At 47.5% G+C, this 23,624-nt stretch overlaps 5 protein-coding genes across 5 annotated transcripts; 3 read left to right on the top strand and 2 right to left on the bottom strand.

Moving 5' to 3' along the window:
* Positions 1-10,674: 10,674 nt before the first annotated feature.
* Positions 10,675-12,206, bottom strand: N7489_004726 (MFS transporter; the record flags this gene model as incomplete). The annotated part of the gene is made up of 4 exons (XM_056710478.1): positions 10,675-10,694; positions 10,747-11,495; positions 11,550-11,933; positions 11,989-12,206. The coding sequence occupies 4 exons, from the start codon at positions 12,204-12,206 to the stop codon at positions 10,675-10,677; spliced, it is 1,371 nt and encodes a 456-aa protein (XP_056568899.1).
* Positions 12,207-13,376: 1,170 nt separating this feature from the next.
* Positions 13,377-14,748, top strand: N7489_004725 (uncharacterized protein; the record flags this gene model as incomplete). Its single annotated transcript, XM_056710477.1, has 2 exons — positions 13,377-14,296; positions 14,421-14,748. 2 exons carry the CDS (start codon positions 13,377-13,379, stop codon positions 14,746-14,748), a joined length of 1,248 nt encoding a protein of 415 aa, XP_056568898.1.
* A 1,019-nt stretch (positions 14,749-15,767) lies between these two features.
* N7489_004724 (uncharacterized protein) lies at positions 15,768-16,762 on the bottom strand (the record flags this gene model as incomplete). Its single annotated transcript, XM_056710476.1, has 2 exons — positions 15,768-16,294; positions 16,345-16,762. 2 exons carry the CDS (start codon positions 16,760-16,762, stop codon positions 15,768-15,770), a joined length of 945 nt encoding a protein of 314 aa, XP_056568897.1.
* Positions 16,763-18,334: 1,572 nt separating this feature from the next.
* Positions 18,335-18,838, top strand: N7489_004723 (anthrone oxygenase family protein; the record flags this gene model as incomplete). Its single annotated transcript, XM_056710475.1, has 2 exons — positions 18,335-18,396; positions 18,445-18,838. 2 exons carry the CDS (start codon positions 18,335-18,337, stop codon positions 18,836-18,838), a joined length of 456 nt encoding a protein of 151 aa, XP_056568896.1.
* Positions 18,839-19,977: 1,139 nt separating this feature from the next.
* On the top strand, positions 19,978-22,366 carry N7489_004722 (uncharacterized protein; the record flags this gene model as incomplete). The annotated part of the gene is made up of 6 exons (XM_056710474.1): positions 19,978-19,992; positions 20,043-20,473; positions 20,531-21,371; positions 21,424-21,740; positions 22,070-22,215; positions 22,290-22,366. The coding sequence occupies 6 exons, from the start codon at positions 19,978-19,980 to the stop codon at positions 22,364-22,366; spliced, it is 1,827 nt and encodes a 608-aa protein (XP_056568895.1).
* Positions 22,367-23,624: the final 1,258 nt, after the last annotated feature.

Raw genomic sequence — 23,624 nt, 5'->3', positions numbered from 1 at the left:
GCTTGTTGCGTTGAACCGTTAGTGTTGATGTGAGTGTTGATGGTGAGTGTTGATGGTGAGTGTTGATGGTGAGTGTTGATGGTGAGTGTTGATGGTGAGTGTTGATGGTGAGTGTTGATGGTGAGTGTTGATGGTGAGTGTTGATGTGTGTTGATGAGCGTGGTGGTGAGCGTGGTGGTGAATGGTCGGGCGGTGAAAAAGGTGGTCAACGCCTAGACCTTGCCATCGGTCCATGCCACCCTCGGATTATGTAAGTTTCCTGAATAGGGGGTTCAACTTTTGGAAATCTATCACTTGTCACCTACCCCCAATAACCACTAGTATAGCAGATAATTGATCATAATAAAGGCGAATCCTAGTATGCAGTATAACTAGTATGTCGTGTTTATAATAAATTTACTGATGCGCTGGTAGGCATTATATGGTGAGTGGTTTTGTAGGTTCAGCATGTTTTGTAGTCATATATATATTTACGCGCAATGCAGACGCATCACAATTTCTATGTATTTCGGATCACACTTTCAATTTCACTTACACTGGATAGTCCATTGCTTTTACTAGGTTTGGTTATAGCTGAACACATCCATGGTATACCTTTCTACTCAAATAACCTGAATACGTAGTACTATAGGACATATACGTGCGTGGCTAAACATTATAAAATTATAAAATTTCATGTGACTGAAGTGCTTATTAGTAAGCGACACATGGGCCCATTAAATAACACGGGGCTACGGTCAACCGCCCGCCCGCCCATAGGCAGGGGGAAGTAACTCAGTGCGAATCCATGGGCCTCATGGCCCGCGGCGAGGTCTATCAATGTCTCACGGACGTAGCACGGAGATTTTCATGCCATCTCACCCACATGGATAAATGTATCAATCACTATAGATTCTATTTCGTAAGCGAAAATTCTAGTCCCATTCTGATCACTCGGTGAAGTTGGCATACAGCCTCAATCCAATAGGGATAGTAGATCCACTGGTTCAACTATGACCAAGCAATACGCCCAAGACCCACGTGTAGAAGCATGTGATGAGGTGCCGAACGAATGGCTTGAGTAAGATCAGCCATGCGGTAGGCTTTGTGCCTTGCGAAGTCAAAGTCATCACTTCAGGCGGCGATTGTGAGTCACTAGACCTTATTCTATTTCAACTCTTATATCCCAGAGAGCGCAAGAATCAAAGTAACTACCAAAGAGACAACCATGTTGCTGAGAGATTTGGACAAGCAAGCAATCAAGAATACCCGGTTGGCTCCTACTATGCTCCTACTATGCCTCGGCAACGACGGATCATATTTCAACCAATCCCGGATCGAAGTGACGGCAATTGCCTTTTGGGAAGTGGTGTCCCAAGTTAATGCAATCAACCATGTTCTGCTGATAAGAGAACACGGTTGAAACCCGATTGAAACCCGATTGAGTTCTAGCAGTGCCGTCTGAAACGAATTTCCGTTGGGTGATATCCCCGCAGGAGTGCTAGTTCGCTCGTAGTCGTAGTAGACAATCCGGCCATCCTTCCAAAAGCAACCATCACATGAGCGTTGATTGACGGTGGGAAATTTGCTCCAGGATCTAGGGGGCTAGTCCAAGAGGTCCCATAAACATTCTGGTTTCGGACACCAAAGTCTTTACAGTGGCTGCCTGGCCGAACAGTAACATGCCCACGTGTCCTCCGCGGCGCGGTGGGCTCGACGAATATATGATTTATTCTAAAAAAAAGTCGAAATAGGGGATGTAGGGAAAACGGATTTCCTGACAAGTGCGTGATATGTTAGGAGACGATATGAACGGGTAAAGGATACGCGCGGTCGACTTGACTAACCTGCAGCTGAAGTGACACCCAGGGTAAATGGCCTTTGCAGATAGTGCTTCGGCTTGGATAGGAAATGCGTGCATAAGAACCAACCGGGTACACCACAACACTTTTGACAGCCCTCATGATGCAGCTTCCTGTATGCCCGCGAGGTGATTCTTGGGTAGTGAGCTCTCATTGGCTTGCCTGTGCCCCGGTCTTACCCTCTCGGTTTGTACCTGAGATGACCAATGTCAAATTGTAGGCTAAGAATGAGAAGACTTTGCGTCTCCTTCTCCTTGCAGGTGGGCTTGTGCTAACAGCCTGATTGTCTGCGGAGGTACGCTCATCTGCCAGGAAGCAAGACAGAACATCAGCATTCCTTTGTCTTTTGGATTTCCAGGCCTCGAAAGCCACCAAATGTTATCCTAAGACAACGAGGATCACGCATTCGATACCAGCAGCCTACGCCACTTGAAGGTATTTGAAAGGTTGCATGCTTAGCCACAGGTATGATTCGGGTAGTGGTATAGGCTGATCGGAGTTCAGGAGTTGTATCATGTAGACAAATCGAACAATGACCTGATACACAGAATCTAGGGAGAAAGAGGCCGAGGTACGCGATACGAATCTTCTGGTGACTCATCGTCGATAGTAGTCATGTGGAAGGGACAGAGAGCATGCGACAGTATTTGTATAGGGGAGCTCGAGCAGACAAGACATTTGTTCGCGTGGCATTCGACTCGAGTGACAGAAATGAGGGTGTTCTCCTGTTGTACGATCCGAGTCAGCAAGGATTGACCTAGTTGGACGAGTTGCCGTAGCGTACCTGTCCATTGAAATCCCAAGGTGCGCTTGAGACGGGACAATCAGTTTGCACAATGGTCATATCGGCTTCACAACTAGATCACTTACAACTCTCAGCAATGCAGTCACCAGCCATGCCACGTCGCATTCAAGCTCATCGCAATCGGCTGTCGCTTAAAAAGCCGCGCTGGGGTACACAAGACGATTTGTTGAGACAGTAAATGCGCGTTACGAACCCACTTGCGTTAAACATTGCACTTCCATGGTGGATGAATGTGTCGCGATGCCAGAGGTTCAGGACTCCACAATAGTGCGAAGGCGGTGGGGACGAGGGCGGAAGACGCGATGGAGCACGCTCGTCGGCCGCCACCTTGGTCTTATCTTCGATCTGGCGGAATAGGCCACTCGCCACAGTATATTTCACCGTCGATGAGGGGTGCCCCTACAATAGTGTGAAGATGTCAGTGGTGTTCGTGGTTAGGGGAATAAGGCTTGGCGCGGATATTCAGACACAGCGCAGCTGTAGGCGTTAGATCTCATTCACCTTAGCATGGAAATGGGAGTCTCAAGGTTCTATGCAACAAGTGGATGGCCGCACCCTATTGTTGACCAGCTATCTTGGTTTGCAGTCTTCCACCTAGGACATGCTGCATTGCTCGACGACGGGGCCATTTACGGGGCCAGGCACAGTGTGTAAACCATGGCTTTGCGTGGAGCACTGGCGGTAGTGCGGGATTACCGGGGCCACACTCTGGTGAGCCCTCGAAGGTTCTCTGTCAATCATTAGCCAGTAGATCAGCATGACATTCCATGACTCACATGTTCTGATGGTCAAGGCAAGGGATGATGAAATGGCAAGGAGCTGTGGCCCTTGTGTTGCGATATGAGGCTGGTGCAGATCAGGAATCAAGCCGCGCCATCGGAATTAATCCCGAGTTATCTATACGAAGAATCAAGTTGATTTCCAATCAACTTGACCTTCTCGTTGTATATATAGCCTCATGTTTCCCTCTGAACAATCAATTAATACCTCTGAACTACAACACCTTGCACTGGCGTGTTGTGGTCGAGTGTCACATGGATCTGTTTGTCCCGCGTCTTTCAAGTCAGTACAGTTTCAAACAGGACTGGTGGGTTTTCACATACCTAAAGTATGAGCAGTTGTGCTTCAAATTTGAAGTCCATCCAGAGGCGCGACAGTAGATCGATCAACTCAGTCGGCTGCTATAGCAGAGACGTCTTCGCATAGACACTTTGACCAGCTAACCCAAATCTAACTATTTGATTGACTGGCGTGAATGGGACAGTGAATCTGCTTGGAATCACATCTCTTACAGGCACTGTCTGATTTGCTGGTACACGATGTATACTATAAATGTCAGCACGGTATAAATTCCAGTACTCGATCAAAGGGGAGAACTTATCGAGTGCGTCAGACACAAGCCTGCTCGACTTTGCAGAATCAAGTGAATAAATTGTAGAGCAAATCGCCGGGGTAGAGGACATATTTTATACACTTCTCGGTTTCTGACACACAAGTTTGGGAGAAAGCGTTGAAGGACACCTATGCTTATTGAGGGCTGTTGAAACCCACGTCTCTTTTACCGCAACTCATTGCAGCGACATTCTTGATGCCTTTAGATGTCTAGCGAGAGAGGCGAGTAAGAGTGGTGCTGAGAGAAAGGGATGCTGAGTCGGCCAAGCAACGTTGGCTGACTGTTGAATCCTTCACGGCCCTCTTAATTGAGGCTTGTGGGAGAAATATAATCGACAATGACATGCTCATATTCTTGCTTTTGATCAGCGCATCTATGAGCGACTCAACGTTGGATCACCGAAAAGCTCCTACAATTCCATCCCTAGGAATCATGGACCTTTGTTTCTTGCCTCGCTTTAGTGTTCGTTTGTGTTGAGCTGTGGGTCTGTCCGCCTAGACTGCAGAAAGCGAGGTCACGGTAGGATGTGCGGTTGCTCAACCCATCAACCCGTTGAAGCTTGGCCAAACGTTGTCAACACTCAATTTTTGAAGTTGTGACCAATCTTCGTTCTTTTCTTTTCTTTTTCGTTTCTTTCCGAACTTCTTTTTTGGTGACTCTAAGGTCTACAATGCTGTTTGCCGAGTTTCTGAAACTTTTAACGCAAGTGGACGAGGTGTCTGATTGAAATATATATCTCAATGAGGGTTCATATCTGGCCCTCAACATCGTGATGCTTGATCAGTTTCCCCGACCGATTCGTTGATCACTATCACTTCTATCAAATTGACTGCCAACCGCCCGCTAGAAATAAAAACCAATTCCATCCAAAAGCTGACTGCGTTGATTGACTATGTGGTGACCGTAAAACATAGTCCATAGCCACCTGCGTCTCATAGTCTATAAGATTACACCAAGGCCTGATGGAACTAGTATCCCCCAGACCTTGACTTTCTCCTGGGAAAAATGGATGCCTCGAACAGCTCGCCAGACCAGGAAAAAGGAGAACAGCGGCCCCGTGAATTACCAAACCTTAGTAATAAGGACAGTGATGTGGAACCTTCTGATCACGTCCCTCCATTGGTAAGTGAAACCATTTGGCTTCAGATGCTTTGGCTGACCATCGTAGACTTCCCCTTCGCAACACGAAGAAGAAACAAGACATACCTTGGCGACCGAGCCGTTTCAACCCACCTTGAAGGTGCTAGCAGACCTCGAATGCGACGATCCCAAATTTGCCTTTCCAGCAGCTCGACTTGTTGGACTCTATCGACGCCTATGGGAGTCGTGTGTGTCCAAGCATATCGATGGCCAGAAGCTAGAGCAGAGCAATCAGAACTTGAAGGAGGCTGGTACACACCTGAGAAAAGAGAGGGACGGACTTCAGCTTCGCCACAACAAGCAGCTAGCTCGACTCCGCTTTTTTGAGCAGGCACTGGAATCATCTCGGGAACGACTGACTAGCCTAGTCGATGACTGGAACTACCCCTACAGTCCCAATTTGGCAGGGCTGACGGATGTCGCAAGAGAAGAGTAAGGAATTGTCTATTTCGGGTTGCGCTGTCCTATATTGGCAACATATAAATACTACAAGCGCCGGCACAGTGCAAGGGAAATTATACCGCATGTAAAGCAGGTTATATATTCCCGAGACTTTTAACAAGAAGGCACCAAATAGTCATTATCCATTATCGTGGTCTTTACTGAAATGAGTATACGAACAATCCCGTATAATATGTACAAAAAACCGTGGGTCCTGGGGTAGCGTCGAGGGAAGCCTAGTCAACAGGGAATGTGTCGAGAGACTCGAATACGATAGAGATTCCGTACGAGGCCAAAGGGACAGTCGGAAGCTAGTGCCTGTTGCACCAACAGCATGCCAGGTGATTGTGTCTAGTAGCTGTCTGCGTATCCGATAGAGATTCCCCATGGCCGTTTCAACCCGTGGCAGGAAGAACAGATCCTCTCCTATAGTCTCATCAGATACTCGGTCAAATCGCACAAATCGAAATTCTATCCAGTGCACCTCTTTAGGGAAAAGGAGCGCTGACATGTGGAGGAAAATGTCGCTAGCCCGAGTAGAGTTGGACAGAGGATCTGGACCTGTCCACTTGAACCCGGACAGACTGTCGAGGGTGGGGTAAAAAAGGCATTCGATAAAGGAAGGCTCTTGAGTTTCGTGTTCTGCAGGATCGTATTTGCCAAGAAAATCCTGCCACAGATCATTGGGATCAGTAGCGAGACAGGGAGGCGGTGTCGGTATGCCAGAAGATTCATGCCAGATAGCGTGAAGGTCGAGATCCAAATCGTGGTCTATTAACATTAGCGCAAACTCCCATCAAAGAAACGGGTATAGACCATTCTCGTTCAATCCGTTCATTTCTGGTATATGACTGGCCGTCGAACGCTGTAGGGAAATATGGAGGTGTGTAAAGCAGCGATTTAACGTGGGGTGGGAGGGATGGAAAGCTGGAGACTGAGCAGTTTTTATTCCTCTCTTATTACACAGAATGAGGACAAACTAAGGGAATTTATAACCACATGCTAAGTTATCGAATGCGTTGAATGTATCAACAGCGTGCACCGTTGGCACCCGTCACCAACACAACCAAAGTTCGCCGGCAGTATAAGCCTTATCTCTCCTTAGGGAAAACAGAAATAGATAGCGGAAAATCAAATGTCATTCTTCCTGCCCATAGACGCTCTACCACATGGAGTCTCTATCAAGGCCCAGGCTCATCGACGGACTAGGCTTGAAGATCGCTCCCTTCCAAGGCCGAAACAACACCGTTACAAAGAGCCTGAGCCGCTCGCTTGCGCTCCCACAATACTGAAGCTTGCACATTGCAGAGCTGTAGAAGGATATCGCTATCGCTTGCTAGCCACTCACATTCCGTCCACACGGCGGGCGAACCATCTCCCACTGGTGGGCCCCGTCGTCAGCCAGATTATCAGGGGCTCATCTACCGCCAGACCCTTCTACCTCTGCACCGCTTCGCTGGTCGGCACGGCTGACTTCCATTCAGCATGGAGGATTATAGTTTACAGACAACGCGTGATGAAATGGGAAATTAGCGAAGCGACTATCAATCACCGTGAATACACGTGACCAGACACTCCGCATTCGGACCAGCAACAGAGAGCGTAGCCGTGATATTAAGTTTTAGAGCAAGCTTAGCGGCCAAATAAAATACTGATATATATACCATCAGAACACCACGCGACCGCCCCTCTTTCAAAGCACTAGATTTCAGTGCACCCCAAAAGCTTTGCATTTTCGACTGATTTTAGATGTTTTACCTCTAAATAGTGCTAGTAGATAAGAGTTCTCCTTTTCGTCATACCTAATGAAGGAGACCAAAAGAATATAGACATTGGTTTTAGCTCAATGGACCAATGTTGAGTGAAGACCAAGATTGTTGGCAGAAAAATCAAAACTTGTGGTCGGGTGCCTCGACAAATTTTCTTCCTTGGGAATTTGACTATGACAATAGGTGCATTGACACTGGAAACGTCGAAGCGCTTGTAGGAGCTATGTATCCGCTGGGAAATACACAGACCAGAGCTCTTACCGAAGGTTGAGATAAAGCCCTAGGAACCGCAATTGACGCTCCAGGAGTTAATGAAGCAGTCAACAGGAACACCACTTTGGTTCCCTGAGCCGGAAGTACAAGACCCCAGAAGCCACGTCGGGTTTCCTGGGGCCTATCTGACTCCTAGAAGCTGCATCTGTGCTCCCAGAAATTGCACCAATGCCCCCAGGAACAAGATAGCTCCTAGGGCCAGGATGTGAGTCCCTAGATAGAGTCATCCCCAAGAATGTGACTGAAACATGTATCGAAAGAGACCCCCAACCCTCACAACAATTAGTAGGAAATTGGTTATCGATATAATACAATATCTACAAACGCTATCCGACCGCACCTTGATCTCCGACACCATCCATCCAGGGAGTGGGTCACGATGCACCTCGCCACGCAATTGCTACAGAGCAGGTACGAAGATGCCATTGCGTGGGAAGAAATAGAATCGGACACCGCGTCCGAGAGTACTTTCTCACCGAAACAGCCAGAAGAGAAGTGCCCAAGCGTGCTGTTGCGGATGAGGAGGGGCTGTACGAGTGAGAGGCTACTCGTTCTTATTTCCTTATTGGCTATCTTTTTATAGAATAACTGGCAATTTGGAAATGAACGAGTAAATATAGTTTTGTAACCAAGGATCAATATTTAAGAACGTGCTAAGCTCCAAGTCTATCAGTCCATGAAAAAGAACCTTCGGGTGTGGAGAAGTGTTGAACGATTTCCTGAAGGGTGAGGAGACCACCCGACAAGCAAAAATAAATATACATATAAGCCAGCTGCACCTTTAATCCCCAATCACTACAATAGCGATCAAAGAAGTCAGAAAGTGCAGGTATGTACCAGGAAAATTGGAATTGGAACGATGAAACAGTAGCATTCTTCGTAAGTCGAATTGCCTCGAATATCAAAACCAGCCACTCTTTGGGTTATTCAACCCACTTCGCTCGTAGAGGTGCAATTTTTTGTGCTGTGTTATCTATGATCTTAGTATACAGCGGTGTGACGAGAATGAGAAATTAGCGAAGGGACTGTCAATCACGCGTGGATACACGTGACCAGGCACTCGGCATAGGGATCAGCAACAGAGAGCATAGCCGTGATTTAGAGCTTGGAGTAAGCTTAGAATTGATACGAATGAAGTTCTGAACGCCCAAACTGCAGGCTCATTTCGATCTCAACACGGCCGCACCAATTCACCATTCATCGCCGTGGTAATAAGTGAAACACCCTACCAATACCGAATTTTTAAATGGAGACCTTTCAACCAAAACGCATTAATTAATTTAAATATAGCGATTTTTACATGAATTGATCTTGTGCCCAATCTCTCTACACCCACTACACCTGTGTGTGCGAAGCCCCTTTGGCTGGCTGACCTGGCTGATTAAGCAGATCGCCCTGCGTATGTGATACTACTCTATCACGTTCAACTGGCTGGTTTAGCTGCTGAGCTAGCTGTAGGCCCTCTTCAACTGAAAGACCTCCTTCATGTGGTATCTGCCGATTCGAACGTGTGCGTTTCTGGCGTTTCGGGTTTCGTGATAAGGAAATCTATTTTCTACCTCTTAACTCAGCGATCTGGACAACGAGCACCGGAGAAAGTGGACATGTTGACACGCTTTCACGCGCGATGGTCCCTCGTTTCCCTCTACTTCCTCCTATAAAGTTGACTTTGGTTTGTATCACTTTATTATCTTCTGAACGCTCCTCTCCATAAGGAATGGAGAATACAATTGCCGAGCTTCAGCGTCAGCTTGATGAGGAGAGACGGGCGCGTGAAGAGGCGGAGCGGCGTCAGGGAGAGGCAGAACGACAAGTGCAGCCCAATACCTTATTTCGCCTTCTCGATCGCTGCCACCAATTTCTTTCGATAGACGACCTCTCGGCTGGCGATATTTCCTATTTTTAGAGCAATCTGGGGTGTCCCAGGACAGTAGCTGATAGAGGAGCCCCCAGAGGGCCTCTGCCAGTTGCTATCGCAGGACACCCCAGATAATGCTAAAAGTAACCAGGGGTTTGTCGTAGCTCTTCTTTGGGAATCAAAGAGCGGGTATGGTCGAAACTAGTTTCCCAGACATGAAGTTGCGATCGCGCAAAGTTCCGCCACTCTTAGTCGCGCGTGGGGGAACGAAAGCTCATTAAACAAAGGCATAACTCGCTCTAAATGCGCAAAAAGCACAATGCTCATCATAAGTTCATAATGAAGTGTGGTTCATACTGTCTATGTAAAGCACGCTAATCTGACTCTCAATTTAATTAAAGCGTTTTAAGGAAACCAACGGCGAGGGGAGGAGAGGGGGAGCGGGCAGAAGGGCATCCAATGGAAATCGACAATAGGTCAAAAAGTCAGCAAGCGATTTTTTGGGTTAGTTGCCCATTTATTAAGGCAAGACAAAGCTTCCTCAGCAACTGCTTCAGTGCTAAAAGGTCGCTAGGCTGAGGAGTTATCGGATTCCGCATCAGCGGATTTTGCCCACGCTTCAACATCTTGTCGTGAAAATTCTTCGGGAAAATTGCCTGTCATCGACAAATAAACGACCGCCGTATCCAGTGCAGCGTAAGGTTTTACGGGTTGCGGATTCTCATGCAGTACGTATGCAATTATAGCGTCCAACGGGAAGCGGTTCTGGTTTCTATATTCGGTCAATTTGGTTGTAGTGGAGGGAATGGCGGAGAAAGTGTGACTGACATTTTTTTGCCCGCCTCCTTGCTGCATCGCAGGAGGAAGCTGGGGCCGAAGAAAGAAATACACCACCACCAATACTCGCCGATTTTCTTTTTATTGTGAAATGACTTGTGGAGCTTTCTCTTCTCCGCTAATCCAAGGCCTCTCGAGTTGCACAACTTAGCGTTTCTTTTCAAAGCAGTGTTCGCTGTCCCGCGTTAACGTTTATATATAATTTCTCTCTTAAAAATAGGAATAGGGAAACTCTTCTGATGCGAAGTTTTATATTATATATATTACTCTTGTTTTGCAAATCGAGTAAATATATTATAAGCTTGGCACGATCTTATCTAGGGGAGTTTCGTATACACTACTCTGAAAGTCAGTAAGTGTTGTCAAGCAGGACTATTGGGGATACTCACTCTGAACAGTGAAAAGAGGGAAAGCAGCTGCAAGACCATACCGAGCCAGACTATTTGCACTCATCGCGCTTGCCACCGTCGAGCCTTGGTAGGTGTCGACAATATACTGAGCGGTACTAACAAAGACGCAAATATTTCCCCAAGCAAATAGCGTAATTGCAGCCACCGGACTTGCCCATGGAATTTCAGCCCTGGATGTCCAGCCAAACCAGAAGAGGCTAATGGGTAGCCCAATACTGCCAATTAATGATGGGTAGAGACGAAACTCAGGTGGTACCTGTCGCTCTCGATAGCTTGCCGCCTTTCGGCGATAAAGCAATATGTCACACAACAGCACAGTGATGGCACCAAGCAAGCATCCGATGACTATGGAGAGAAACACAAGACCAGATGCCTCCATTCCAAACCCATAAATGTCCCGAAAGACAAGGGGGAAATCAGCAAAGAACGAGAAAAGTGTTGCAAATTCACAGGCCACATAGAGGCAGGTTAAAGCTACTATGGGCTCAGTAAGAATCATCTGAGCTGGGCGGAGAAGAGCGACAGATGTGAAATTCCTTAGCTTGGAAGAAAATGGTGGTGAGGGCGAGGATAAGCCAAGGTTCTTGAAGCGCCGGCGCTTGATCACTGGATGAAGTGTCTCTCGAGCGATGAACGTAGTGATAATGGCACACATGGCTATAAGCAGCATTGTACACTGAGTCCAGCGCCAGCCCTTGCGATTGACCAAAAAGCTACCAATGACAGGCCTGCATACGTCAGTAAGTCTGTCAGTATTGTGATACGGGGATATGGGGCTTTACCCAAGACCAGGACCAAGGAAGGGTGTCAGGATAAATATAATGGACGGGATAGCTCGAGAGGAGGGCTTGAACGTTTCATTGATGGTTCCTGCAGCTATGGCCAACGGAGGTGCGAAAAAAGGGCCAGAGAGAAACCGCAAGGCACAAACCGCTGTAAATGTGTGACTGAGCCCAACGCCTAGTGTGAATATACTTCCAAGCAATATAGAGCCGATATAAACGGGATATCTTCCAATTGTCCCAGACAGCGGTCCTCCCAGTACTGGACCTAGCGCCAGGGCGAACACGTAAAGCGACATAGGTAGAATGGCGACTGTACTGTTGACCCCAAACTCTTTCATAAACTCCGAATGGGCTGGCGACAAAATAGACACGCCAAGAGAGCTAGATGTTTCGTCAGTCTGAATGGCTAGCACACCAAAGGGAAATTTTGGCCCACGTTGTGAATGCCGCTGAGGCAACCATCAGCACCTGTTGAACCTTCCACTTTTTCGGCCAGTTGTAGGGATTGTTTGGATCGACGTCCCATTTCCAACCATCTTGATCATCCGGCGCATCTTCATTGCGGAGTGCAGCTTCGAGTTTGGGGGTTGCAGCGCTCGACGGAATTTCCACCCATTTGCTGTCATCGTAATGTTGAACAATGATGTGATCCATGACGTATCGCAAATATTGAATAGCACGTGGTTGTAGTTTCAAAAAAATAGAAATAAGTGAATGCCGATCTGATGGCTGCTAAACGACGTCGGCGTTGGGGTAAACTGACTATATAAATAAAATATACATTGAGAAAGTATTGAATGAGAAAGGGCTATATTAGAACCCCAAAAAATCAGACGACAGATTAGCAAGGCAAATGAAAGTGAGAATCTGTATTACCCAAGCAGAGTAGGTCTTAGAGATTATTTGAAACTGGGTAGTGGCATTACCTAACCGGAAATGCTAGTGTTCTTACACAGGTCGGAAACGCAACCGTTCAAAATGCTCGAAGATCATCATTGATGCCGTTATTACTACGAGATGTCAAACCGGTCATAACGTATTTTGGGTGCTAAAATCACCGACCACGTGAGGCAGGTGTAATTCCAAGAAGAGATAGGGGAATTTTGTACGTGATAGTGGCTCGCCTGTTTCCAGGGACAGCTTTTGTTGTCGTTGTAAAACCAAGGTTGGTGGATATTTACACAGAGCAGATCGTCAGTCTTTACCAATCTTCTCTATTGAGCCACACGAGCATGAGCATTAATTTGGAAATACTGCTCCAGCCGCAGGCTGAATTATGGTGATGTCTCAATTATTGCAGATGTAGAGACGTCAACGTCAAAATATTCTGGGGCATCCATGATCATCCAGCAGCACCAGCAAACAGTCAAATTTCGACTTTCAGCCCCAGGTTTAGGTCCATATTTGTGCCGGCTTTGAAGAGTACACAATATCTACGGCGAAGCGATAATTAAACAATCCTCTGGCCTTCAACTACTGTAGGCAGGTTTGATTTCTTTCGCCTCTTGTGTTGTCAACGCCGCCTCAGATTTCGGTGGCTACGGAAACCTGGAACACAACTTCTGGACTCAAAATTCTACCATTTTGAAAACAAGTGTCAACGCCAAAGAATAAGGAGGCTCGTGATGTCATAAAAAAGTCCTAAAAAAGCCCAAAAATATTGAGGCACTTGGAGCAAGCCGCAGAATACCTCCTTCAGCGGGGGAACATAGTTGGACTCCGCTGTGATTTCGGCTTATAAATATCTCGAAGTATTTCTGTAAAAACATGAATAATTTGCATCTTGCTAATATTTCACAAAAGACCTCATAGAAGATCCACATTATGGTCTCCAATGCCGGCGTGAAGAAAACGCCCAATAATGATCGCAAGACACCCAAACATCTCCAGGAAACGCTGGAAAATCTCCTTGGAGAAGCACAAAAAGAGGAAAACTCCAATGAAGAGGGTCCAAGTGATGGGAAACATGGTGCTGCTGCACCGGGGCCCGTGGATGACCGACCACCCGCCGACAGGGGGCAGCCAGATCAACCAAACTCAAGTCAACGTTCTGATATTTCTGGAGACCCACACGATGAAACAGGGCCTGCAGATGAGACCCCGGTGAGGGACGAGGAAATGTCGGATGCTGAACCTAAACTCACCGACGAGTCGACCTCTGATGGCACGGCGGGAGCACAAACACGTGGAATGAATGATTCAAGCGTCGGCCCGCAACTATTTGTGGACTTCGAGAAGTTGAACATAAATGAATGCCGTCGTGAAAAGAAAGGACGCCACGAAGATCCCCAACCAGGCGACATAGCCGGGTTTGGCGGCACAGGGAAAAGTCGGTTCTTCATTTTTCGGGTTGGTCCCGCCCAGGCCCCCAGGCACGTGTTTCGAAGAACAAGGGCGTATAGCACCGAAGGTTTCGAAAATCTGTCCCACAATCGGATTTCCCTGCTCAGATACAACGCCCCAAACGGGGATCGACATTGGCAATATACGAAAAGAAATATTGCCGGGTTTAGAGGCATCGCCATTGATGAAACGGAGAGCAACCTTAAGTGTCCACAGACATGGATCAATGTCGAATGGAAGGATATCAAGGAAGAGCACCGGTACTTGTTGGTCGACGAATGCAGCTGGACCCCTAGGACGGATGTGATTCGGTTGTCGGGCAGGAAGGTGGCCAGCACTGGAATCCGCGCAATCTGGGTCTTGCAGGAGACTCTGCACATTAAGGCGATGCAAAAGGGAGGGTAAACTGGTTTCACATTTGCCATTCCCTTTGGATACCTTCGAGGCGGAGAAAATCAAGCCAGAAAGATCTCGCACACCGGCTCAATTGGGGTCTTTTTCATCGACTCCAAAGAGCCGATCTAGCATCTTAGGAGACAACATGGCTAATGGTATCAAACAAGAGCAAGAGCAGGAGACAAGTACTGTTGTCCCGTCCCGTTCCGCCACTCAGGACGCTCCTGGATCGAATGTTGTCGAAGTCGAAAGCAGTGGGAGCAGTCCAAGCAAGAACCAGGCGCCTAAAAAATTTAATGTTCAAGATTACATGGCAAGTGTGGAAAAGATGGAGAAGTGGAACGCCATGAGCGAAGCCGAGAGAGAAAAGAGATACAGAATAGCCTTGGCAAATTACGATCACTACAAGGAGGAGAGGCTGAACAAGGGTGATGTGGAGGTTGAGGAAGAACTTTGAGGCGAAAGTGAAGGAGCTGGAAATCAATCCCCGCGTTAAAGATGTTATAGACTTGATTCTTTTGCTTTTGCTTTTCTTTTTTCTTTTTTTGGCGAAATTTTGACTAAATCTATGTGTCAAGAAACCAGATGTTATTTTGGAATTACCGTCTTTGCCACTGAATCATGCGACATTTCTACAATGTGTCTTCCTTAATTATTATGTCTGACCAGATTGTTAAATTCAGACCATTTTTGTTTTTAGTCAGATAATTTTACCATTGTAGATCTTACCAGTACGCTCGCCATACCTTGATTCCTGTCACAACCGAATCAAACTGATCATGTTGGATCCCCTGGTACTTTATCTTGGAAAGAGCCCTCCGCATTAATCACCCGCCACATATCGCGGGTCAATTCCAATGTTTCTTCATCCCAGCTGCCTTTTGAATGACTGGAATTCTGCTACGCCTGTAAACCACATAGAAGAAGCAGGAACGACAAGATCCCTCGAATCACCAGTGGCAGGATGGCGACGAAGGGCAAAATGGATATTGCGCCTCAATTATTTGGTTTGGAAGTTTGATTGATGTGCCGGCTGGGGCCCAGCCCTCGTTACTGCCAAGGACCTAGAATCAAGTGCCTCCTGGGCTAGGGTTCCTGTGAGGGTCAATCTGATGATCGAATTCTGCCAACTCTATATCTAGCAGACATGATGGTAAAAGCAAATAAAGATAGTTGTGAACACCGAAAGAGTTACAAGTAATCACTGACTACCTACAAGCTGCAGGGCGTCCGCTCGTCGCAACCACATTTTTATGACCGCTGCAACAAGACTGACAGTGCTAAAGGTGAGAATTGTAACATTGACTGTCCTATATACGCGCTTTCCACAGGATCGATTAATATGATGCATTCTCCGTTGGAAAGATTTATTGTAAATCAACGACAATGAATTTGTACTGCGGATAGGTAGGGCTGGGCCGGATTCTAGCAAACAAATGCTGGATAAGAATGATGACACACCCTGCTAGATCACTGTCATCTGCCGGAGAATCTTCTTCGAAGGCTATTGATGAGCTGCGTGACAGGCGGAGGCAGGAATGAGCCCCCCTCGCCTTTATCCGTTACATCCTGCTCCAGGTCTCCTGTAGGTGGGATCTCCAGTATCACTGCCTCTGCCTGGCTGTTTTCGTCGTCCCCAGAGCGCTCGTCAACACTCATCTCGGCTGAATCCCACTCGTCATCGCTGATCGGTTCAGGCCTTTCTGCCTCTACTTCGAACTCCTCCCATTCATCGTCACTCGCCATGTCACGTTCCACCCAGCTGATCGATTGCTTCCCTGATTCGGATCCCTCCGAGTACGCGTACATCACCAAATCTCGCATGGTCGACTCATCCAGAGATCCCCCACGAGTACGGCAGATGTTTTGTGCAACGGTGAGAAGCAGTTCTGTGCCAGCTCCTGTAGCCGGAATGGAGAGTAGATCGCGCGCCAGTCGAGTGAGAACAGGCCATTCGCGTTGATGGTCTTTCCAGTAAGCGCATGGCGAGATATTGAGAACCCCTGTTGCGTGTCAGTAGTCAACAGGGAATATACTGGGCAGTTGTACAGACCTTCGCGAAGATATTGATCAACTTCATCTTGCCCACACCTTGGGCTACCCGCCAGACCAGCTAGTGGGTGCAGAAGCCGGTCAAGCCCCAACAATTGCGGGGAACAAGACAGTCCGTTCACGCAAGACAAGCTCGTGGGCATTTGCGGTCGGTATTGTAGGTGAAAGATCCTCAGATACTCGATGTAGCGCTCGGGTTGGCCCAAACCTTGCGATGATGTGGCCTCATCGAATGCGGACACCTTATATTGGGGAGCAACGAAAGTTCCAGGGCCATACATGACCCCAAAGTTTTGAAATGTCTTTTCGTATACTTCTCCAAGTTCCATCTTCATGATAAGCGACGCCTCAGATAGTTTGCGCTTCCACGGTGCTGATTTTCTTCTCAATATTCGGGTTGACTCGTCGAGATGCTCCATTAGTATCTTAAACACGAAACAGACCTTGTGGACTGTCGCCTCTCTCGACGCCAGGAGGGCCGTAGTAAACTGGATGAATGGCATTATCAGTTGCACAAGGTAGTCGACCTTGCGCCAATCCGTATTTGACATCGAAATAGGAAGTGCTCCAAGGTCTCTCTCGCTTGTCCACACGCACACTGGTCTGTGTCTGCTACGTTGATTCGATAGAGATATCCATTGAGTCTTGCCAAGCCGGTTCGGAGTTGAGCCAGCACGCTCGCTTCTTTCCAAGATAATCGGTCATACAGCTGCCGGGTGTGTTTGCCTGGGAGTGCTGCATCAACTCGTTTTGCGTGTTCCCTACGTTCGCTGGAAGGTCATTGCTGTGGACTGCTTGGGACCGTGCGATATTCAGTGTAGTTGACTTCATTCTCGGGACGCTTTCTTGCGGGAGAGCATCTTCTTGTGTCGCGGATCTGGCCTGTTCTTTAGCCAGAACGCGCAGTTTATTGTCTTCGCTCGTAGAGATCCACCGGATATTGATCTGGTTTCCATTTCTCCGTAGCTTTCTCATCAACTTGTATAGTTGGCAGACGAATTCCTGGCCTGACTGTTGTCGAGGATTCCTTAGTGTCAGAGCCGCCGCTTTGTTGCTCGTGAGCAGCGTAATCCTGTAATCTTTCAGTCCAACTACCATGTTCAATGCATGTACCATCGCTGCTAGCTCCGCAGAGAGCGGATTTTGCTCTGTTCTTGCACCCAATGTAACGGAAAGGGTCTTCAGTTTCAGTTTTCGATACCGAGGTGGCTGCCTCTCGATCGCCACCCCAAATCCGACCAGCTCGTTCCGTGCCGAACTGCTGGTTGCGATCTGCACTAACCCGCCCGGTACGGTCGGTGACTGCGGAGTTTCTTCAACGCCATCCTGTACGCGTGCTTCCCATGGTGCCAATGTGAACGGATTGATGGTTTCCAGTCTTTCCATCTCAATGTTCTTCAGCGCGTCTGCTACTTGATACAACGGCGAACGATGGTATCTTCTGAATTTCTTGATCCGTGCTGTATTCCTGCGGAGAGGGTTGGTTTCTGGCAGGGTATGTATGTCCGTCCACATCTTCACGGCTCGTCTCCAGAAGCGGTGTTGAACAGTGGCAAGGTGGGCCTCCGCCTCTGCTACACTGGTCGCAACTGTGAGGAATGTTCTTACAATCGCCTGCGCTCCTACCCTTTGGACGCGGTTGATCGGCCCCATGGCCTTATCTTTGCACGCGTGCATCCAGACATTAGACGCGTAGTCCACGACCGGCGCCACCGTCGATGTAAATAGCTGCCGCGCTGTCGCTGGGGATAAACCCCGAAGTCGTCGAAGCTCCATCGCGGCCTCCAGGCCCTTGGATGCTGCCCTCGCAATATGTTCCTTGTACTTGAGTTTCGTGTCCATGAGGACGCCCAAGATCTTGACAATGTAAAGTAGTGAGGTTCTGATGATGCAACCACTTCCAAGCATTCAAAAAGCTCTCTTCCAGCCCATAAAGTCCGAAACGATTCGACTGAATACCTTGGAAGAAGGCAATCTTTTATACCGTCAACATGGACGCTCATAACTTAGCACAAATTGCTGCAATCTCGTCGTCATTTTGGCTGTCGGGTATGTGTCTATCTTAAGAAAATACAGAATACTAAGTATATCAATAACACAGGCGAAATATTCACCTACTCTTGGGGCGTAGTGCCCGCAGTCTTGGAGGCCTGTTCAACCTCCCAGCATTTTATCATAAGGGACATTCGCTAGGGCCGCCTTTCGCCATCCTGGGAGCAGGGGGCTTTGTATGGTTGGCTTTGGAGTCGGGTTGTTGGTTGTACTGGCGGGCTGCAATTCTCGATGTTGGTATCGTTCCATACACCTTCGCTTTCATGATACAAACAAACTCAAGCATATTCGAGATTGCGAATGTGAAAGACTCGTCGGAAAAGCCCGCCAGTGAGGAGAACCGACTGGCTCCCCTGCTGAACAGATGGGCGTGTCTTAATACTGTTCGCTCGCTTTTCCCATTGGCCGGTGGTATTTTGGGATTGGTAGCAGCCTTGTACTAATCTTGTTGACTTCCTATGCTGGATTGAACAACCGAGTCTTGTTTCGTTAGAGACAACCTGCCATACCGCTCACATCAAAATGCCAACAATGTCCCATGTCCATAATTATCTTAGCATATCATGCATAGTATGTGTCGTATTGGCTTTCTGCATCCAGGAAAACAGTGTCACAATCCCCTTGTCCACGGGAGTAAGGCCCTCGATTCCACGCCCAGTGTCGAAATCGTGGACATACAAAATGACGCGCAAGCGCTACCCGTCCACTTTCTAGATCCAGGGACCGCTGACATGGTGTCCCGACGGGGCGCTTTTGGCTGGCTGTACTTGGGTGACCCAACCACCCATTTTCCACGCGCAGTATGGACGGTATCCCTCGGATAGCATATCTGCCGGGCCATCTGGGGGGTATCATGTAGCTAGCTTTCATACTAGATAGCAAGAGCATCCCCAGTCTCGCGAACGACGGCGTGGGCCCCATGGTCAGCACATTTATTCTTCACTTTCTATAGTATATGACGAACTGAGAGAGTGGTCAAATACCACTAGGACCATTTGGGACAGGCTTATTCATCGTTCACCCAATTCCCCCTAGTATTTGTACGGTATTCCGGGCACGTTCGGAAGTACGGTGTTGCAACACGCCGAAGCTTATTTGTATAGACCCCTGAGATCATTCGACCGATCTTTAACACCTACAATCAATCACCTGATTCTATTGGACATGTTCAGTACTAGCCAGTACATCAATTCCTCATCCTGACAGTATATAAAAATCACACTCTCAAGTACTCAATTGGCTATGCCCATACTAGTCCGTACTGTAACGACCACGTTTCGACAATAGAGTTATGTGGGTCACGACCCGGTAATATAGATACAGGTCTAACCTAGATACAGGTCTAACCCTAATGCATGAGTAGTGCGTATCAGGGTGACAGGACAATCCCATCAGTACAGGGGATCCAACACCCCATTGAGCTATTTCAACACTAGGCTGAATGAGGATAGGGTTCAGGGGGTCATGGGTGACTCATATCATCCCCCAATGCTTGTCAAACCCCGAAACAACTCAGGCCAACATCTGACTATCTGTTATTATTGCCAAGATGCTGGACAGACTCCCACTAGAAATTTTGCACATGGTTATGCACCATGTGAGATCTTGGAACCCTTCGCAAGGTCTGACACATCTGACAGTTAATAGGTGCCAAGCATCAAGGACCTCGTGCTTTTGTCTGAGGTATCTAAAAAGCTGCATCGGATCGTTTTGCCCATTATCTACGCCAAAGTGTACATCTCAGTACCCGAGCATCACTTAGACCAGGTGACGATTAGTCCCATGAAGACCCGTTTCAAGGGAGACGGATCCAGAGATACCTTCAATAGTCTTGAATTCTTGAAAAATGTGCAACTGGTCGCTCCATTCAATGACCTCAGAAGGAACAGGTGCTACCGGGGCGAAGTACCACTCCTACCAGTCGAATATGATGACTATCTCGGCGACGAGGAAGAGTTTGACATGTGGGAAGAGGAGAAAAACAGACGACGTCCTCATGACGTGATGATGACTAATCTTGCCAAAGCACTGAAAGAACTTCTCTCTCATATCCCCAAAAATACTTTGAGAGGCTTTTCGTATGCTCTTTTTCACCACTCATTTAACACAAGAACTGTCGTGCTAACAATCCATAGTTGGAATCTGGGATGCTGCGTTCCTGACCAAGTATTTGGTGAAGAAGGTTTTCTGAATTTCGACCAGAATGCAATCCAAGATCTGTCACTGATTACGGACGGGACATGTCCAAGTCCGGAATGGGAGCATCTCGAGGGTCTCTCTGACCTCCGGCACCTGCGGCGCTTGTCGTGGAAAGGTCTAAACCCCAACCGTAGCCAAATACTTCTTCGTCACACCCTGATGGCGAATTGTGCACACCTTGAATGTCTAGAACTAGAGCCGATTGGGTGTGGAGAAGTTTACGTGCACGTTGAAGAAATCATTGGCGACACGGATGTACTAAGGGATGTATTCCATTTCAATAATCTCCGACATCTGTCTTTGACCAAGGTTGCGCTCGCTGCACCGTGTGCACGAATGGCAACTACATTTTGCATAGAGCAATTGCAATCATTGAAATTGCGTGATTGTCACCAAACACTGGAATTTCTTGAGGGACTTACGGAGTCATCTCACATCATCAAACTACGGTCATTTGAGGTTGCCATCGACGAGGAAGCGTATCTTCAAACTTATTACGAAAGCAACAAGCCACATCCGATCGAATCGTTCCTGCTGTCTTTTCAGGGTCTTGAAGAACTGTCGATTTCAATTTCGAACACGTTCCACCCGGTAAATCCTATCACTGACCCTATCTGCCACCATCGAGACACACTAAGACGGTTGGTATATCACGAGGAGGGGAACGAGATTCACAGGGAAAGTGAAGGCCCGCTTGCATGGAAACTCTTCACCAACCGCATAGTTGAGGGAATGAATTTGGAGTGCATTGGATTCTGCTTATCTCCTTCTCTTCTGGTACGGCTGGCTTTCCCAGGTCACATTATATTGTTTGTCTATTCTTACACAGCCTTCTTTTCAGATACCGAGGCTTGGAAGAAGCATCGCGGCTCAAACAGTTAAGCTCTTGCATTTTAGGGAACCTGGATCTGGATGTGTGCCACACACCAACGCTCTGTTTGAGTTTGCGAACTGGGCATTTGGTCCACAAGGACTTGATAATCTCTTGATCATTGCACATGGTGATTTTTCGCATGGTAATCGGTTTGAGCGGACTCAGATCCTTATGGGCCGTAATTGTGAGCAATCCAGTGGATATTTTCGGGTCATATCTCGAGATCAGCGCGACTTCTGGCTCAATCGGATTGATGGCGCACATGAGATGTTGTGTGTTTGTCCACAGGAGGTTACCTTGGGCGCCGGGCGTAATTTGTGGGACATGGACATGGAGGTGAATTCGGACATGGAGGTGAATTCGGACATGGAGGTGAATTCGGACACGGAGGAGGATTCGGACATGGAGGTAGATTTTTATGTCGAAATAGATACCGATAGCTCAAATTCGGACTAATAAAAAAAATCCTTGACCCCAATTACGTCGGCTCCTCGATCAAGCCCACAAAGTTCTATCAAGACGTGAAAGGATCGAATCCCGGAGCATTGTCCCTACACACCGATCATGAAAAGTGGGCGGGAGAGGTTTCGGTCTACACTAGGGAGATCACTGATGCAGACTTTGTCCAGCCCGCAGCATTGAGGGAGGTTATTGGCCGGGAGCCTGGTCACCAGGATAGGCTTATTGACAATCTCGTTTCCAGTGATAAGGGTGTAAAGTACCCCCAATTGCGCAAAGCTGTCTATAGTATGTGAGCCTTACTGCTATATTCGAAGAGATCCGCCCACTGCAGTGCAGTCTTACACTAACACTGAATATAGGCCTTTTTAGTCGAGTCAACAAGGACCTTGGGTCGAGGTTGCAAGAGCGTACTGAAGCAACAATCAAGGCCGCATGAGATCGATCTCCTTCTCTAGTATCTCTGCTGCTCTACCAACGTGCTTGTGTCTTTGGAAGGCAATTCCAACGCGATTGGATAGTTTTGATATGATTTGTCTTTTATGGATGATAAATCGACAGTAGCAATACAATCTGATAATTGGCTCCCTTATATGACTAACTCACACAATATTTGAATTTTCTGTTTTTCTTTTTTTCTTTTTTTTTTTTTTTTTTTGGCATTGGTCGTTCCACAGAACCATTGTTGGGCAAAGACTTGGCCGCTGATTGCACTACGGAGCGATGCGTGTGGCGAATGACACACCGCGATTGGCTAAGAACCAATCTTCTATTAGATAAGTCTTGTTGCATAACACCACATGCAGCCAAATTCTTTGGCACATACCGCCACCAGAGCCCAGTGGATTTCCGAATCGCACTTTAGATAATCGAGCACATCATGTTCTCCATCTCCACAGGTGAAGATTCCAAGGCGGCGGGGCTGCTCAAACACTGGTGGCGGGCGGGGTAGTACAAAGCGCGTATTTATTGGAAGAACAGGGCGTATTCCATTGCCAGGCTGCTCACCCGGATTATTCAAGTGTGGACTACCTGTCCGCCTTTAATGCGTTCCTCGATTGGCTACGAGTTCTCTTAGGCTAGCAGTATGGATTACTATTGCGGTACTCAATAATGTTGAGAAAAATTGTTCACTTAAACTTTTGGTGCAAATACAAGTCCTGAGCAATAGAGTTGCAGGGGTGCAATATCTGAAACTTGCCCATTTTCAGGACGAACCGCTTTGCATCTCCAATAAACGAATACACCTCGTGATCCTAGTCACAGTAACAGTTGGTGTGTAAATTCATACAGAAACTGCATATATATGACTCACATCTGTAATTGGCTGCGATAAAAATAACCCAGCCTCGTGTCGATTTGACTACGATTTAAATCTCCTTAAGCTCTGTGAGTCCGTGTTCCACGTACTAACCCGTTTAAAACTAATTTGCTTACCATAGTCACTTGATTCATGAGGTTCTCTCAAGTGTTGTCCTTCCTAGCTGGTTTAGGAATGGCTCTGGTCGATGCTAAAAGACCCTCTGGAAGTAGGTAACATCTTTCGCGCTTTATGAACCATGGCTAAAGGTAGATTACAAGGCCATTGCAGTAGCTACAAATCCTGTGTGGACTAAAGCTTAGAGAATTGTAAATCGAGGGATCGTCGGTATGTCCAATGCTCTATACTCATAACGTAACCTACCAGCTAGCCATAT

This window comes from Penicillium chrysogenum (genome assembly GCF_028827035.1).
Source record: "Penicillium chrysogenum strain IBT 35668 chromosome Unknown utg000002l_segment0_segment0, whole genome shotgun sequence".
Taxonomy (NCBI): Eukaryota; Fungi; Ascomycota; class Eurotiomycetes; order Eurotiales; family Aspergillaceae; genus Penicillium; species Penicillium chrysogenum.
This window is presented reverse-complemented; position numbering and strand designations above follow the sequence as displayed.